The sequence below is a fragment of the Urocampus carinirostris genome, chromosome 2, assembly GCF_059441175.1.
Source record: "Urocampus carinirostris isolate Australia breed hairy pipefish chromosome 2, RoL_Ucar_1.0, whole genome shotgun sequence".
Taxonomy (NCBI): Eukaryota; Metazoa; Chordata; class Actinopteri; order Syngnathiformes; family Syngnathidae; genus Urocampus; species Urocampus carinirostris.
In genome coordinates this window covers 14964500-14982846 of record NC_142350.1, presented here as the reverse complement: position 1 = coordinate 14982846, position 18347 = coordinate 14964500, and the positions used below count along the sequence as shown (strand labels likewise).

At 40.6% G+C, this 18347-nt stretch overlaps 1 protein-coding gene across 1 annotated transcript; it reads left to right on the top strand.

The window, feature by feature from the left end:
* Positions 1 to 3404: 3404 nt before the first annotated feature.
* mrpl3 (mitochondrial ribosomal protein L3) lies at positions 3405 to 17446 on the top strand. Its single transcript, XM_088329053.1, has 10 exons — positions 3405 to 3624; positions 5556 to 5737; positions 5805 to 5896; positions 8466 to 8564; positions 11014 to 11113; positions 11213 to 11273; positions 15129 to 15240; positions 15320 to 15397; positions 15542 to 15619; positions 17246 to 17446. Exons 1-10 carry the CDS (start codon positions 3557 to 3559, stop codon positions 17393 to 17395), a joined length of 1020 nt encoding a protein of 339 aa, XP_088185179.1. The 5' UTR covers positions 3405 to 3556; the 3' UTR covers positions 17396 to 17446.
* Positions 17447 to 18347: the final 901 nt, after the last annotated feature.

Genomic DNA, 18347 nt, shown 5'->3' with positions numbered 1-18347 from the left:
TGCATTAGGCAATACTAGAATAACCATTTACTTTTTACACAGTAATTTATTAAAGTAAAATATGAAAAAATAAAATATATCAATTGAAAATTTGAGGACCTAGAAAAAATAGGTTGTAAAATTCAAAACAAATGAATCTTTTTCCACACTGTAACACAGATTTAATGTCGAAAAACTAAACAGAATTCCCCAAAAATACTAAAAAAATAAAAAATAATTTAAGAAAATGAACACTGCAGTATTATAAATTAAATGTAAAATACAAAAGAATACTATTGACAATCCAATTTTAACCAATTTAGACACAAACCCTCTGAAAAACGCTCAAAAAAAATCTAAATTAAAACATGTAAAAAAAGAAAAAAAAGAAAGAAGCAGTGTCTGAGTAAGATTGACATTTAAAATGTGCCTCAGCTTGGGGGGTCTGATTCGGCTACTTCTGCCACTGATGGACAATGTACTTTGGAGCCATCAATATCATTAAAATGAATCCAAACTGACGTTTTTTTCCATCTAAAATACTTTCTTAATTTTTGCCCCCACCCCAGAGGCCCCGGGACAAAATTTCTCCGAAGGTCTCTGGAGCTAGGGCAAAACTGGGCTGAATCTGGAAGTCCATAAGAAAAGCCCTAAACATTCCAGTGATCTAAAAAAAAACATTTTTAAAATTTGCTACCCAAATTGAGGTCTAAAAAAACCTTAAATGACGTATGAATAAATTCTTAACTTGCATGGGCTCTACTTAAATTAAATGTATTATGTGTATTATTTGACCACTAGATGTCTCTGTATTGTGCAGTGCAACCATAAACGAGTGCAAGGAACAATACTCCCTTTTGAGGTTTATGGGTACCCGTAGCAGCAAAATGGCCAACAATTAGCTCATGTTGGTTAAAATAAATGCAAAATCCTCAACAGAGCTTTTTTTAAATTTCAAAATGCACATTTATATTATAGTTTGTGTATTTCGGATTAGCTTTTTAAATCAATATTGTTCTTTTGAATTAGGATTTCTTTTCTACCACTAGGAGAAGCTAATTTTTACCTTTGTCCTAGAGTGTCCACCAGCCAGTGTTCTACAAAATTCTATGAGAAACACAGGTATGAAAAATTTCTCGGATTATCAGTCTTTCCACCGTCTTTATCACTGTAAACGGCAAGAGAGACCTCCCAACTGCAATTGGGTCAGTCGATACTCTGTAAACTGAACACATTTTTCTTAAGCGACAACCTCGAATCCACAAGACTTGACCTTGAGAGTTATAGTCTAAGGTCCTATGATGGAATTTTACGAGCATCGCTGTAAAAATATAACAAAACTGGATGACAAAAGTGAAAATGCAAACCATGTTCAAGACGCAGGCGTCCTTGTCGGTCATGCTGAGGACCCAAATAGCAATCCGCATCCACAAACAGTCCCACTCACAGGTAATGCAATTAAATTCACACATTAACTTGAATGTGTTGCATCCAGACAACAATTTTCTAATGTTTTTTTGGGATCGTGGGTGAAAAAAAGACTAAAAGAAACGAATAAATGAGGAATAAATAAATGAGGCCATGCCTGTGACGTATTTTTATTACTTTAAACACAAATCTCTCACAATAAAACAAAAAAAGCATCAAACTCAAGAAAGTGGTTCATTACACAGTTTTATTTACAGTAGTGCATTACAAATGTCACTACATACAAAAGCTTCAGGTTACAAGGTACCTTAACAGTAGGACCAGCTTGACCAGCCTTGGGGTAGAGCGCCCTGGGAGGTCGCTGGTTCCACCCTCGCTGCTTAGAGATCGGCCTTAGGGTTGAAATTGGGGGGCTTGGTGACCTAATGACTACAAATCGGGGAAAATCCAACAACAAAAAAGACAAAAAACAAAACAAAACATGGTACCGCTACAAATAGCTACAAAGAGCTAGCAGTCACAATGGACCCCACGAAAGAAATGCAGAAAAGAGGACAAGTAGAAAAGAAGAGAAAAAGACTTTTGTGTAAACGCACACCACCGCGCAGGAGGAGTTCAGAGACGACGACGAGGACACAGACATCACTCAGTCAGCCCAAACTTAAGACATTTTGGCCAAACTCTACAAAGTCTCTGAATTTGTGGAAACAAATGACCCAGAAAAGTGTTGACAGGTTTGGCTATAGCTAATTCTGATGACGTCTGCCTCACACATTTCCCGCTGGATTGTCAAAAGCCGGATAAAGCAGACGTCATTTTATCAGTTTTTAAAGAAACGCAAGGCAAAAAACACTGATGAGGGCCGGGAAACAAAGAGGCCAGTCCAAAGGTAAATAATTATTTTCATTATTTCCTTTATGCTTTTTTTTTATTGTGTGCCTCTTTTATGTTTATTGTGTGTTAATCTAGTTTCAATATGTATTATATTCATGCTCTGGTGTTTTTTTTTGGGGCGGCAGTAGCTCAGGAGGTAGAGCACTCATCTTGGGATCAAGGGATCCCAGTTCGAATCCTGGCTTGTCCGTGTTACATGTCGAAGTGTCCTTGGTTAAGACACTGAACCCCTAATACCCCCAATAAGCAGGTTAACGTCTTACATGGCTGCAATACAAGGCCGCTATTGGGAAATGTGAAGCACAACTGTAAAGCGCTTTGGGAAGTCATTGACTTGAAAAGCGCTATATAAATGCAGAACTTTTCATTTTTCATTTCATTTCATTTTATGCTTTATCAAAACAATATCATACTTTTGGGGGGCTTGGAACCGGTTATGGCATTTACATTCAAAAGGTGTCTCTACTGTACCACTGTAGTTCCGTTTTAAAAAGATTCAACCTAAGCAATATCAATTTGGAGTGATGGAGTAGATACAGAAACCTGCTCATGATTATCCAAGATTTACTGAATGTTTTCTATTTTGATTTAAGGGTGGCGGAACGGCGGATGGATGGTTAGCATGTAGCCCCACAGCGTGGAGGTCCAGGGTTTAATTCCAGCTACCACAGCTTACCCGTGTGAAGTTTGCATGTTCTCCCGTGCCTGCATGGATTTCATCTGGGCACTATGATTTTCTCCCACATTCCCAAAACATGCATGTCAGGTTAATTGGCTGGTCCAAATTGTCCCTAAGGCAAGTGAGTGTTCTGTCTTTCATCCCTAACTTCACAGCAATAAACCCAACTCTTCGAATCGCAACTGACACTGATCAACAATGTACCCTGCTTTGGAGACATCAATATCACTTATTTAGTTCAGGGAGTCCCCCTGCCTACTGCCCGCAGATGGCTGTGGTGGTCTCCAGCACCCCTGCGGCCCTACTGAGGATAAGCGGTGGATGGATGGATGGATGGATGGATGGATGGATGGATGGATGGATGGATGGATGGATTGATTCTAAAATGTTTGGTTATGCGGAACCTTTGCGAAGGTATCCTGGTTCCGGGGATGATTTTTTTCAAGCACCGGAAACGAGCTGTGTGACATTTTTTAACTAGGACAACATTAGAGACATGTTAACGTGTTCGACAAGACCAGTTGTAAAGTTGTTGACATATTTAGAAATTCGTTTTTATCTTTAGTGTGTAGTGAAATGGCGTCGTGGAGCTGCCGACTTCTCCAGCGGGGAACTCGCCTTATTTTCCGAGCAGCAACTGAAAGGTGGCTGATGCTAACGTTAGCTTCTATTTGTTGCTATGTGTATAGTATAATGCATTTTCATTTTGTTCGCTTTCCTTTCGTGTTGCTATTATTTGTGGTATCATTTCGGCCCTCTGTATCAGCGGTCAGCAACCTTTTTGGTGTGGAGTGCCACTTTCAAATGTCCTTGTAAATCAGTGTGCCACACCAAGATCAATGACTCGCACATGTTTTAATATCCAACAGAGCTCTAATTTTAAACCAGTCCAAATATACAACACAGATATACATTTGAATCATATAACTTAGTGTTTTTCAACCCTTTTTGAACCAAGGTACACTTTTATTTATAAAAACGTTCCGTGGCACACCGTCCGTCCAAAATGTTTGAAAATGAAGTTTTGTCAAATATTTCACAGTATTACCTCATAAGCAGATAATTAGCTTATGAGAGAAAGAAAATACTTAAAAATAAAAAAAGAATTATGTGCTTTATGTTTTTATTTTTTACAGTGCAATCTTAAACCGCTTTGTTAAACAAATTAAGTTATTAAATGTACTGTGCTACCTCAAGAACAGACAATTAGTACATAAAAAGTGTATAAAAATCAACTGCCACCTACTGATATTGATGACTATTACAGTTCCTCGTCTAAAGAATGCAAAAATACTGAATAATGGCCTGATTTTTTTGAAAAGATAAAATTGGGCAAATTCCAGCAGCACACCAGACAAGGTCTCACAGCACACTAGTTGAAAAACACTGGTATAACTGTCCTATTTATCTTCCAATATTCTTGTTCATCAATCAACTAAATAAGGAATGTGAATATCAAGTGGAAAGGCCTGTAGCCATTCATGACTTCAACTTTTTGCCACAAGAATTAACCAGAATCAACCATTCTTCATCAACAACGAACTACAATCAAAAAACAAGTGATATGGACAGCTACCATACCATTCATCAATTATATCAAAACCTGAAATAACAGCAGCAAAGCAGAAGGCGCACACGCATATACGCACACACACGCTTCTTAAAAATATTAGCCATCAGTAAATGGTTTTCTGTGCTTTGCTATGCAGTGAACAATGTGGTAGCTTGTGTTTTTAGCAGTGACAAAAGTTTTTCAGGGTCTGTGTTTGCCGCGCATTTCAATGGGTTCGCCTTGAGTTCATGTTTCGTCTCGCAATGATGTTTAACACTTGCCGTGCGGAATACAATGCTCTCGAGCCATAATGCACAAAACAGCACGGTCATTTTTGGCACAAAGCCTCAATCGTCTGTCCACGCTGGCTGGAAAGAACGAGATGTTTTTGCTCGAGGAGCCGTCATGATTCGTTCATTTATCGCGCGCGTGTTTGGTTGGCTGCCTTAAAACACGGAGCTCTCCTCTGCGAGGTGCAGCGCAGACACGCACTCACACACAAAACGAAAGGAGGGGCGCGACCGTAAACCTGTCGTGCAACTGAAAATGTCTAAATTTCAGGTTAAAATGCACTTTGTAAAAAATCATTATTTTGCCGTATGGTCGCGTGCCACTGCTGGCACGTGTGTCATAGGTTTCCGACCCCTGCTCTATATGTAGCAAAATGAGAATTATTTCAGTCCAGCGGGTCAATAACCTTTTTGTTACAGATTAGTGCGAAGAGCAACCAATCTAATATGTATTTCTAGAATGATAAATTACATTATTACTATGTTATAATGATGATTTTCCTAGTTTGTGATTGTCAGTAGGGTTAAAATAGGCTCAATCAACAACTAAAACATCATACTAATTTGAAATTAAATTTCCTAGAATATTTCTATGACCTACCACAGGAGAGATATTTTCAGATCCAGCCTGCAGGCTGCTCAGGTGATCTCAGGAGGCACCGCGTTAAAGAACCCTGTTTCAGACAGTGTCTGAAGGCATTATGTTTTGAATTCCCTGTGCGTCTTTTTCCAGCTCCATTCCATCCGCAACTTGTTTCAGAACATTGGAGACGGCAACATGGGCCGACGAACACCTCACAGAAGAGAATCGGCAGTACTTAAGGAAAGAAGCAGCCAAGGAGTTCATGCAACTGACTGCAGACAAGCTTAACCCACTGAAAGATGAGCCTTGGCAGCGACACGAATGGACAGAGGGTGGGAGTCTTCAAAATAAGGCATCTTGTTTTCCTAAGGTGTTTGTTGAAAAATGAGTTTGTTGTAGGGAGTCGAAGAGTCGGGTTGATTGCTGTGAAGTTGGGGATGGCTCCTTTGTGGACCAAAACTGGAGAAAGACATGTCGTCACAATGCTGCAGGTATAAACAAAACTAGTTTGTAAATATGTTGTGTTTGTTTGCAGGTTTTTGTCAGCAGTTTTCATGTTCATTCGAGCAGAAGCAACTCAAATGTTGCCCGCTCATTTAAGAGCTTGCTCATGATTAACGATCTGTAATTTTCAAAGTTTTTATTGTACAAATCAAATTCAAAATGTCTTTGTAAAGCACTTCTCAGACAACAGATTGCAACTCAAAGTGCTGTATAAAAACATTCAACGTACAATTAGAAAACAATACCCTCCTCCTCTTTCTCCACCTAACAAACCGGAACAGCAAATCAACAGACACACACGTATTGGTTAAAATTGAATGAAATAAAATAAATAATACATACAATTATGGCAAAGCACAGATTAACCATGTGAAGAAAAGGGACCACACTGATGAGGAGGGCGACAAACAGTTGAAAGAGGGATTTTAAAGCTGTATGGTGTTTTGCAGTGGTTTGGTGTTATTGTTGCAGAAAACGGTAAAGCTTTAATTGTTTATATGTAAAAATTAAAAAACAATGGAATGAGGAATTAGGAACAATGGAATTGAATAAATTAAATTAAGTTGAATGACAGCAGAACGTTTTATAACTAAGCTTTTCCAATAGACAATAAGACAAAAACATTGACCAATGTAGACAACTTGAATTAAGCCATTAAAAACTGATATTTTTTGAACAATCTGTCATGTTATAGTTCCCTGAAAATAACCTGTTCATTTCTTTCCATGCAAAGTTAAAAAGTTGCTTCTCAAATAAAGGTATTACATCATCAAGCTCTTTGGTAGATAACATTTTTTTCTGCGTTAAAGGCTGGCATTAGCTTAGGAGGTAGAGCGCTCTTCTTGGGATCAAGAGGTCGCCAGTTCGATTCCCATCTCCTATTTATTGTATGTTGAAGTGTCCTTGGGCAAGACACTGAATCCCTAATGGCCTCGATAGCAGGAAGTTGCCTTACATTGCTGACGCTGCTATCGGTTAGTTGATGCTTTGGGAGGTCTTCGGTGACTTGAAAGGCGCTTTGTTGTCTGTTTTTATTAATGTGAAGCAGTTACAAGAATTCTTTAAAAATAAGTAAATATCAAAATACTTCATTGATCGACCGTTTTTCTCTCCTAATTTTAGTTCATGTTAGTGGATTTATGTACATCAGGAAAGAGTCAAATATTTCAAAATATAATATAATATGAAAAAGTATTGAACGTTCCTGGAAAAATTCGCTTAAAATCTCAATCCAGGACGTACCCAAAGTATAACTGTTCATGAACTATTTTGAGAATATGGATGGTTTTCGATCTCTTTTGAAGTTTTGTCCCAAACTGAAATAATCGCGGCAAGTGCTACTAACACTGAGTAATCTGAGTTGGAACACACAGAAATGGAAAGTTGTTTTTGCAAATTGAGTGTAGCATAGGCATCTTAGCTGGAAAACAGGTGAGACAATAACTTTAAGCCTTACTTGATCCTTTGTCAAATTTGATCACAATCTGAAAACTAAACATTTTATTTTACACATTTTTTTAAGGTCAGGTGTAGGTGTTTCTAAAAGTGTTCATTTGGAAATGAGTAGTTTACAACACTAAAACCTTTGCAAATGTGTATTTTACTTTTGCCAATTGGTTAGATGTTGTGAAAGCGTTATAGATGTTTGACTTCCTTTTCCAGAAGTCAAATCAATGAATCTCGGATTGCATTGCCCATGTTATCTTCGACTCCGATTTGACTACACCCCCAGAAATTGGCATAACATTATGTTCAGATTTTCAACAATTTATCAACCATCATTTGATTTGGTTACTACTGGCAGAAGTTATTCGGACCTACAGTAGACAATCTTCCTTTTATCAAACAAGCCTGTATAGGCAAAGGCTGGCTGTGGACCATTTAAAATAAAATCCTGCTATTGGCCGAGAGTGGTATCAATCGAAAAGTTAGAGGTGAACGGATAGACTGGAAGTAATCTTTACGAATCTGTTTATTTCTAATGGGGAAATTTGTAACGATAAGAACAAATAACAAGAAGAAACATCGAACGAAGCAGACATGCTTTTAGGCGGACATTTTTTTTTTGGCGGCATTATTGTGTGTTTTGGAGTAAATATTTTACACAGTTAGATTCACTAGACTCTTGCGGATGTAAGGAGGCCATGGTTGCGTACATTCAAAGAATATCATTACGGCTAGGGGACGTAATTGGTGAGTTACGCAGGCTTTATTATTTTTGGGTATCCTGTTTCAGACTGATGGTGATTTCTCTGTGACGAGTATATTTTGAAATAAATCCCAAGAGTTTAAGCTTTACAATGATACGTGGCATGACGTATTTCAGTCAATATTAACGTAATAAAATGCTTGTAATAAATGTATGTCATTTTTCTTTTTTCAATGGCTTTACAGAAAATAAAGAACTTGATCACACTATTCCAATTATCTGAGACATTCCTGTTTGTTGTCACTACCGGCCAGTTGCATTTGATGTGCATGGTTTTATTTTGAAAGGCAAAATGCTTTGTTAATGTCCCCAGGGCTTTTGCTAATAGTTTTCTTGTCCTTATCCAGGTTCAAGACTGTCATGTGATAAAGCACATTTCGAAAGAAGAATATGACGGCCGCACTGCCGTTCTTGTTGTCGGAGGGAAAAACAAATCACCATTTTATGTGAGAATGTATTTTTATTGTTGTAAAGATAATCAGATTTTCATTCAACTTTTCTTGTTTTTTTTAACTTAGTGATTTTATAACATTGCTTCGAAACTGATGACGCATTGAAAGATGATCTCATTTTACCACGAGAAAAGTAACAGCTCCCTTGGAGTCAATGCTAGCTCGTTATACAGTGAGATCTACGCAGCATGGACGTTTTCTCGTCCTTGATTGACTGGCGTAATAATAACAATGCTCGGTCGTAATGCACTCAGCCGACGCATTTTCCTTATTATAGTTCTGGCCACATATCTTCAGTGTGACGAAATCTTATCAGCGGGTTTCGGAAATATAACTAGATTATAGCATAGAGCTCCTATTGAGACCAACCCTGTATTTTTTTATTGTAACAGTGCGAGCACAGTCAGGAAATTATAGACGCCCTCTTACTGAGTGTGTGGGTGGAGGTTTGTGTGTCCCTCTTTGTCAATTCTATGTAGTTCCTGAATTGGCCACAAGATAACTATGTTTCAAACTGATCACTTATACGGCAGAATATCAACTACAATACATAATATTGTTACATGCACATCGTTCTTGGTAGGAGTTTTTGCAGCGATTATTTTTCACATCAATACTAATATGAGTAATCGACTCTTGTGGAGAATAGATTTTATTTTGATGCACAAGAGTTTAATTTGATCTGACTGGTAATTTTGTTCGGTTTGATATACTCAAACTTAATTTAATTATTAATTTAAGGCAATCAATGGACGTGTAATCCATCCTATATTATCAAGGTCATGATAAGAACGTATTAAATTCAAGATCGTCAAATCTGTGCAGGGACAAGCTAGGATTTGTTTTATCCATCCATCCATTATCTGCACCGCTTATCTTCAGTTGGGTTGCGGGGGTGCTGGAGCCCATCCCAGCTATCTTCGGGCAGTGGGCAGGGGACACCCTGAACTGGTTGCCAGCCAGTCGCAGGGCAGGATTTGTATTAGTTTTTGTATAATATAGTTTTTTATATAACTAGATCAATAGTTGAAATAAATACGAATTTTCCTAACAATTTTAAGGGAGATATATGACATAGCACATTTTTTCCTTCATTTATTTGCCCAGCCTTTTCTCAGTATTTTGGGTACCTGTAGCAGCAAGATGATGGACAGTTATATCAAATCCCTTTCGATGAGGTTTATGTTATGTAAAGTTCATGCTAATTTCTTGACCTACGAGTAGTTTAAAAATAATGTATGTTTATATAATAGTTCTTGTATTCTTGCTTATTATTTGAACGAATATCTATTTTTAATGAAATAACTTTTTTTTTTTACCACTCACGACTTGCGGCTCATGGATCCCTTAACCGTCAGGGTCGTAGGGGCACTACTTCCTGTGGTGTGTCTTGGGCAAGTACAGCCTGGCAGCGCCCGTTCCTCCCCAGGCGGTTTCTTTTGGTAGAGGTCTGCCTCCCCACATGAAACAGATAGTACTTGGAGGTGTTAAATAATACACACTGTCCCTTTAAAATAAAATTGTTTAATATGGAGTACTAATATTTTAACAACCCAACCCTAATTCTTTTCTAAAAATTGCATTTAATTATCATGTTATGTTCTCCTAATAACGTTCGTTATAGCAAACCAGTTTTGGCTACTGTCTCGAGTGCTTATACTGTCAAATGTCGGCCTGATGAAGTAGCGGATATCGGTACTCATTCACTGCAATCAGTATGTCTGACCGTGTCTGCAATTAATTGTGAATCCTGTTGCCCTTCTTTCCTCTTGTATGTTTGATAGCATTGTCCATGTGCATTTTTTCCATAACATTTGGTTGATGATTGTTCTTTGTGTATATTGATGTGCATTTTTGCCTTCCTATATGTCCGCTTGTATTTCATTCCTGTCGTCTAAAAGTAATGGAAACTCAATAGATTTTATAGTGACTGCGCCTCCGCAACATCCGCCTTTCATCTGAACACTGACTTTAACGACACTAATAATCTCAAAGGTGACTTGGTCTTCTCTTCAGTACACCTTCCGTTTTAAAGAATAACTCTCCGCGCTTCCTTTTTCTTTGTTTGGCATCTCGTCATCAACTTGTTTTGAATTCTTTTCACACTCAAGGCGCTAGGCCGAGTTTGTCGAAGTGAAACGTAGCTGGCAGGCGGTTTCTCCGGCAACAGAAGGGGAGCGAGTGGTTTTTCCGAACGTCTGGAGGGGCTGAGGAGAATGCGAGCAAATGTCAGACACGTTGCCAAGTGTGTATGCGGGCGTGCGCAGCGCCTAGCGTACTCTTGGCTCCCGCGCGGTCCAAACAGCCCCACTGTCAGATTTCAAAATGCCAATGTCTGACTGCGGCTCACTGCTGGTTCTTCTTCTTTGTTTTAAACCCTAAAACTCTCCACACGTACTAACATTCCATTTTGACGTGCCTTTCTTTCACCTGAAATCGATAGAATTCTGAAACACGAATGGAGATGTTTATGAATGCAGGAGTGCCTCCAAAGCAGAAAATCTCCAATTTTAAGGTGTCGGACAACGCTATCATTGAACCCGGTATGGGTACATCCAGTTAATTCTTATTTTTGTTGCTAGAGAATGTTCCAAACAATAAATATCTGAAATGCCACGTTTTGTCGATTTGTGCTTGGCCAGGCACTCCTCTGTATGCTGCACATTTCCGCCCAGGCCATTATGTGGACATCACAGCCAAATCGTAAGTCTTGTGATTGAATTTCAAATATGTACTTTTTTTAATTTGGAGGTTTTTTTTTCCAAAGATGCTGTCATAAACAACTAGCAAATTGAAAATAGAATTCTAGGAATTACGGGAAATTTAATATCAGTATTAATAATGTACATTCTTCCTGTATACAGATGAATGATTCATAAATTTCACAAAAAAAGAAGTATCAGTACTCTTTCTTATTAAAAATGGACAGCAATGATTAATAAAACCACAAGTAGAAAAATTAATCAATGATGCTAATAAATTACAACATGTTTTCCCCTAAATGTGTTTGAATTTCGATATTATGTTCATCATTTGTCATTTGTCTGTAACACGGCGTTTAGAAGGCAACTGAAAACAGGTCTGGGTATCAATACAAATCACCTTTTGTTTTGATTCTGTTCATATAAATATAAGAAAATATAAAATATTGGGCGGCACGGCGGATAGGTGGTTAGTGTGCAGCCCCACGGTGTGTAGGTCCGGGGTTCAATTGCCAAGATGGGGGCGCCCTGTTCGGCTGCGGCTACATCGGCTCGCTACAGTTTTGGACATTTTGGTCATAATGCTCAGTCTTCGACTCAGTTTTTGACGGCGAACACAGTCAACTCAAACCGCTGATTAGTATATGATCGCAGGTTTTTGCTGGATATAATAATAATAATAATTTCCTTTGTATTGTCATTCTTTGTAACAATGTACACAGAACGAAATGTCGATACAACTGACCCGTTGTAGCGAGCCGATGCAGCCGCAGCCAACAGAGGGCGCCGCCATTTTTACCAATGTTATAAGTCTTAGGTATGACTCGGCCGAGGCGCGAACCAGTGACCTCCCAGTCTCAAAGCGGGCGCCCTACCATCTAGGCTACTGAGCTGGTATCAGTCATCAAGAAATCAAGTGCCCGTTGCTACGACCACTCTGGAGTGTTAACTTAGCCTCGGAGTGCTACGCCAACAAGACCCAGCGGCCTACGGAGCAGCGGAGCAGAGAGGCAAGAGAAGGCGATGTGACCGGAGGACGAGGCGAGGTTGTCGCGCTGGGCTAACAGCTAGGCTAAAGGCTAAACCCTTTAAAACGCCTCTCCCATCCCTTTTCCTCTCCAACGTTCGCTCTCTGGACAATAAACTGGACCATCTACAACTGGAACTTACATAGAACCGCGAGATGACGAACTGCTGCGCTATAATTCTGACGGAGACATGGTTAAACTCATCTATCCCGACTGACGCTGTTAGCATTGTGGGGCTAACTGCATTCCGTGCTGATAGGAGCGGAGAACTCACCGGCAACAACAGGGATGGCGGACTATGCATTTATACCAACAACAACTGGTGTAAAAATGCTAGGATAATCTCGAATCACTGCTCACGGGACATTGAACTTTTGACGGTGATTTGCAGACCCTTCTACCTCTCCAGGGAGTTTACCGCTACTATCATTACTGCTGTGTACGTGCCCCCTAGCGCTAATACAAAGGAGGCAATGGGCGTTCTCTACCGAACTGTGAGTGAACTGCAGCATGCTTACACCGAAGGCATTTTTATTGTTGCTTGGGACTTTAACCAGGCCAACATGAACACAGTTCTCCCGCATTTCCACCAGCATGTCGACTTTGCTAAAAGAGGTAGGAACACATTGGACTTGGCCTATACAAATATCAAAGGAGCATACAGAGCAGCCCCCCACCCCCACCTTGGCTCATCAGACCACCTTTCTGTTATGCTAATTCCTGCATACAAGCCCCTGCTGACCAGAGAAAAACCTACAGTGAAGCAGGTGAGGATGGGGACTGAGGGGGCAATGGAGGCACTACAGGACTGCTTTGAATGCACAGATTGGGACATGTTTATCGGCTGCCACCTATAACAACAAAATAAACATAGATGAGTACGCCATGTCTGTGTCAGCCTACATCAGTAAATGCGCAGAGGACGTCAGCAACACCGATCAGCTGGCTTGTGTCCTAAGAGACATTTTCAACACCTCGCTAGATCAAGCCACGGTACCATCATGCTTCAAGATTGCCACCATCATCCCAGTGCCAAAGAATCCTCAGATCTCATCACTGAATGACTACCGGCCCGTTGCACTGATTCCTATCATAATGAAGTGCTTTGAGAGACTGGTTAAAGTGCACATCACCTCCAGTCTCCCCTCCTCACTCGACCCCTTTCAGTTTGCCTACTGGACAAACCGCTCCACTGGGTATGCCATCTCCTCTGCTCTTCACCTGAGCCTGACACACCTAGAGGAGATGAACACCCATGTGCGGATACTGTTCCTGGACTTCAGTTCAGCATTTAACACCATCATCCCACAACACCTGGTAGACAAACTGAGACTCCTGGGCTTCAACACCCCCCTGCGGAACTGGCTGCTGGACTTCCTCACTGACAGACCCCAGTCAGTGCGGCTTGGTCAGAACATCTCCGATGTCATCACCCTCAGCACGGGCTCCCCCCAAGGCTGTGTCCTGAGCCCCCTGATGTTCACCCTGATGACACACGACTGCGTCCCTAGGTCAGCCACAAACCACATAGTGAAGTTTGCAGATGACACAACAGTGGTGGGCCTCATCAGGGACGACAATGACCTGGCCTTCAGAGAGGAGGTGGAGCAGTTTGTGGGCTGGTGCAGAGTCAACAGCCTGGTCCTGAATGTTGACAAAACTAAAGAGATCATTATCGATTTCAGGAAAAACCCGCCCAACCATGCCCCACTTCTCATCAACAACAAGGCTGTGGAGGTTGTCAGCAGCACCAAGTTCCTAGGGGTGCACATCACAGACAAACTCACATGGTCTGTGAACACTGCATCACTGGTGAAGAGGGCACAGCAGCGCCTGTACTTCCTGCGGAGGATGAGGAGAGCCCACCTGCCCCCACCCACCCTCATCACATTCAACAGGGGCACCATAGAGAGCATCCTGACTATCTGTATCTCAGTGTGGTGTGGAGGCTGCAATGCCTCCGACTAGGGCAGTGTGAGGAGGGTGGTGAGGACAGCAGAGAATATCATCGGGACTTCTCTCCCCTCCATTCAGGACATTGGCCAGAAGCGTTGCCTATCCCGAGCCAAAAACATCATTAGGGACCCCCCTCACCCCCATCATGGACTGTTCACTCTGCTAGCCTCTGGGAAGAGGTACTGCAGTGTGCGGTGCAGGACCACCAGGTTCTGCAACAGCTTTGTCCCCCTGGCCATTAGACTGTTAAACGGTCAATCACACACATAGCAAGCCTACCCAGCTCCTAATCTGTACATCTGATTGTTTTGTTTTTTTTGGTCCTTGCACTACTGGCAGTTCTCTTGTACCTAGCCACTCCTTTGCACATCTGTTCTCCTCTGCACTACCGTACTCCATTGTTACTGTTATTGTATAGTGACTTGACTGCACATTTGTTCAGCTGCTCCTCTTGCACTCTTTGCACTACTGTATAGTACTCATTGCCATAATTATTTAGTATATTATTTAGTATTTTCAATACTCCAACTCAATACTACATATTTATATCTGTAAATTCAAGGTAACTGTGCAGGTCAGATGTATCGACATTTCGTTCTGCATACATGTGTACAAGAATGACAATAAAGTATATCTGAATCTGAGTCTGAATCTGAATTACAGCTACCGCTGCCTTTGCTGTTATTAATAAATTCTTTTAATTAGCCATTGGCAGCTACATACACCAAATCTCCATTTTCCATCTAAGTAGGCCGGCAGTGGAAGAATTGATTAGTTTTGAGATATGTAAGCGGCCTTTTAAAATATCTTTTTCGTCAAAAATGACTTTATTCTTGAGTTGAATACACCTTTTTGTGCGTGTCTGTGTGTAGTATTGGTAAAGGCTTTCAAGGTGTGATGAAGCGTTGGGGATTCAAAGGTCAACCGGCCAGCCACGGACAAACCAAAACACATCGCAGACCCGGAGCTTCTGGACCCGGAGGAGTAAGACTCTTTCACATATAATCAGACGGGCACCTCGAACTTATTACTATGTGCATGTGTGTTTTGGATCTACCCCTAGGATCCAGGCAAGGTGTTTAAAGGGAAGAAGATGCCAGGAAAAATGGGAAACAAATATGTCACAGCTCATGGATTGAAGGTGAATGCACACACACACACACACACACACACTTATACACATACATGAATAAATAAAAATAACAAAAAGCGGCTTTGACCTTGAGCCTTCGATGCCAATACCAGTGCAGTTATTTTCTCATTTGTCCGCCCTTCCTCCCTTCAGATATGGAGAGTCAATACCAAGCACAACATATTATACGTCAACGGCTCCGTCCCTGGCCACAGGAATTGCTTACTAAAGGTAAAAATAATCACACACGCACACACGTCTCTAAAAGTGAACTTTGAAAACAGCAGGTGACCACCGTCGTCACAGAGACGGGCGACCTTGCACCTGTAAAGGAGCTTCTCACCTGCAAGGCACTGTGATCCATCCTCATTGACAGTGTGCTATATCAGCAATGTGCATGCGTGTATGCGAGGACGGGGGTGAAAACACACTTTAATGATCTTAGCGCTACCAACACCATCCATCTCCATAGTCGGCAGACCGGCTCATCACGCCTGTGCGTGCAAGGCCTATTATTTGTTTTGCAGACGGGCGATAATGAATACAAATGTGCTTAGCTTTTCACCTCGCCCAGCCTAGTAAAGCACATGCACGCGCCCACCTCCACCTGGACGCACTTCAGATTACATTATCCCAAAAGGGGTACACGTGCGGTTTGATCATGTTTGTTATTGAATCATTTGTTATTCTCTCTGGTCCTCGTGTCGCAGACATGCGGATTTTTAAGTGGAAATTACATTTGTTAACAAGGACATTTTCTTTGTGAGCTTTTTCCCCTTACAGTGAGCATCCTTCATTTTTTTCATGTCAAAATCTACTGATGCGTCATAGACTTTGGCTCAACAGGGAAATGAAAAGTGTAAACAGGCCTGGACCTATGTGTTTTCAAACCAGAGTCAAGTCATGTTTATTTGTTTAGCCCTTATTTACAAAAATGTCTCAACTGGCTGCACAGACCACCATTATAACACCCCGTGATCTGAAACCTACATGAGGGCAAGGAAAAACCCCATTATAAGAAAAGTGAAGAAACCTTGACACATGAGGTAATTCCCCTTCCAGGATGACCAGGCTGCAGTGGATGTTGCTATCTTAGTTATGAATGATCATGTTGAAAGGGACATTGTGTATTATTTAGCGCCTACTATTTGTTAAAAAACGTCATTCATACATTTAAAAAAAAAAATCTATTTGAATAATAGGCAAAATAAAATGTATTTTATATTCCCCCCAGGACGCCCCCCCCTCCCTCCCACACACACACACACACACATATATATATATATATATATATATATATATATATATATATTATGATAGTCATAGGTCAAGAAATTTGTATTTATTTTATATAACATGCGGCTGTCCTCGAGGACATAACTTTTCGCCATCTTGCAGCTACGGGTGCTTCCGAAAAAACAACCTTGTGAAAGGCTGGGCAAAAAAAAAAAGAAATATGGTGCAGTGTCTCCATAGTTTGTATTCTTCTTTGTGCTTTGTAGAGATCGTTTTATTTGCACTACAGAGTACAGTGACAGCTACTGGTCAGATATTGCCTAGTGTCCCTTTGAGAGAATTGCCCAAACATTAAAAAGTTATACTTACTACCAAAGATTTAGACTCTTTGTCTTCCTAAATGTATGTTATCTGAATATCTTGTGTCATGTTTTAGAAGTGCAGTTAATAAATGCGTTTGAATGATTTCATCAGTTGAACTACACGATACAGCAACATCTGGTGGGTGGTCTTATATTACAGTGTCCCTTTAAGGAAAGGTTGACAAGAGGATCTCCAACTAGCTTAAAGATGTGTTCTGTTACCATTCATCTCCATATTTTTCTCTGCGTTTTGTTCTAGGTGAGGGATTCAATCCTAAGGAGCAGGTTGCCTCTTCTACAAAACCCCCCGTTCCCCACCTTCTTCACTGAAGAGGAGGGCAACCTTGACGAAGACCTCTATGACGAAGACATGTTCATCCCCACAGAAGCATCCTTGGCGCTCACCTGACGCCACACTTAATGTTAACCACAGCCTCCAATAAAGTCTAATCCTGTTAAACCTCTTGAGTTTCTTTCCCGAGAAACCATGGCAACGAGAAGTGACGTTACGGGAGAATCCCCAAGCAGAGAAAGAGAGAGAATGAAAGAAAACGAGAAGAGTATGATATGAGGTCCAAGCATGGATGAATTGAGTTTAGGGGTGATTGTTTGCTCTCTTTCACAGAGAATTGAGAGAAGCAGACTGCAGGGAAATGATAGGAATGAGTTTGGAAATTGGCACAAAGGAGCTCTGAACAGGAAGGACAAAGGGCAAAGGTGAGCGGAGGCTGACAAAGGTTTGACATTTGCGCTTAAGAGGATAAACCGGGACATTAATGTTGCAGCAGGAGGCGACTGTGTTTGTGTTCGGAACTATTTAAATGAGGGAACCTGCTGCGGCCCCGGTACTTCCTCCTCTGCGCTGTGGGGACCTCTCAAATGAGAGCCGTGGCCTTCCAAATTATAATCCATAAACTAGTTTTACGTTGGTTGCTGCTGTTCAATAATGGAAATCACAACAAAAATAAAACATGTTATAGGACGATGTACTGATCATGAAGTCGGTGTCTATTTAGTACAGGAAATGATACAGTGTTACCTTTTAAATATTTTATGCTTTGATGAATCAATTCAAGAATAGGTTGAAATAAAAATAGACCCTCCGAATGAATCACTTCACTTATGTTGAAATGCCCCCAAATGGTCATGTTTTTATTTGTCCCTTACCCAAAAAATAGCTGTGTCTGTACTGATAATTTTAAAAGATCAATGTTATCATTTATTCCCGAATAGGTTTCAAAAACCTGAAAAAGTTAACTTTGCTAATCACAAATCTAGTCTTAAATTTCATTGGATGTGGTCTTGAAAAGGTCGAATAGTCTTAAGTTTTGATGGCAAAATCCAGGAGGAACCTTTCCTTC

Excerpts from the sequence above, each read along its gene's own strand:
- mrpl3 (XM_088329053.1), top strand. The coding sequence starts at position 3,557 with ATGGCGTCGTGGAGCTGCCGACTTCTCCAGCGGGGAACTCGCCTTATT. Across the intron at positions 15,241-15,319 it reads GAGCTTCTGGACCCGGAGGA|GATCCAGGCAAGGTGTTTAA; the intron begins GTAAGACTCTTT and ends ATCTACCCCTAG. Across the intron at positions 15,620-17,245 it reads ACAGGAATTGCTTACTAAAG|GTGAGGGATTCAATCCTAAG; the intron begins GTAAAAATAATC and ends GTTTTGTTCTAG.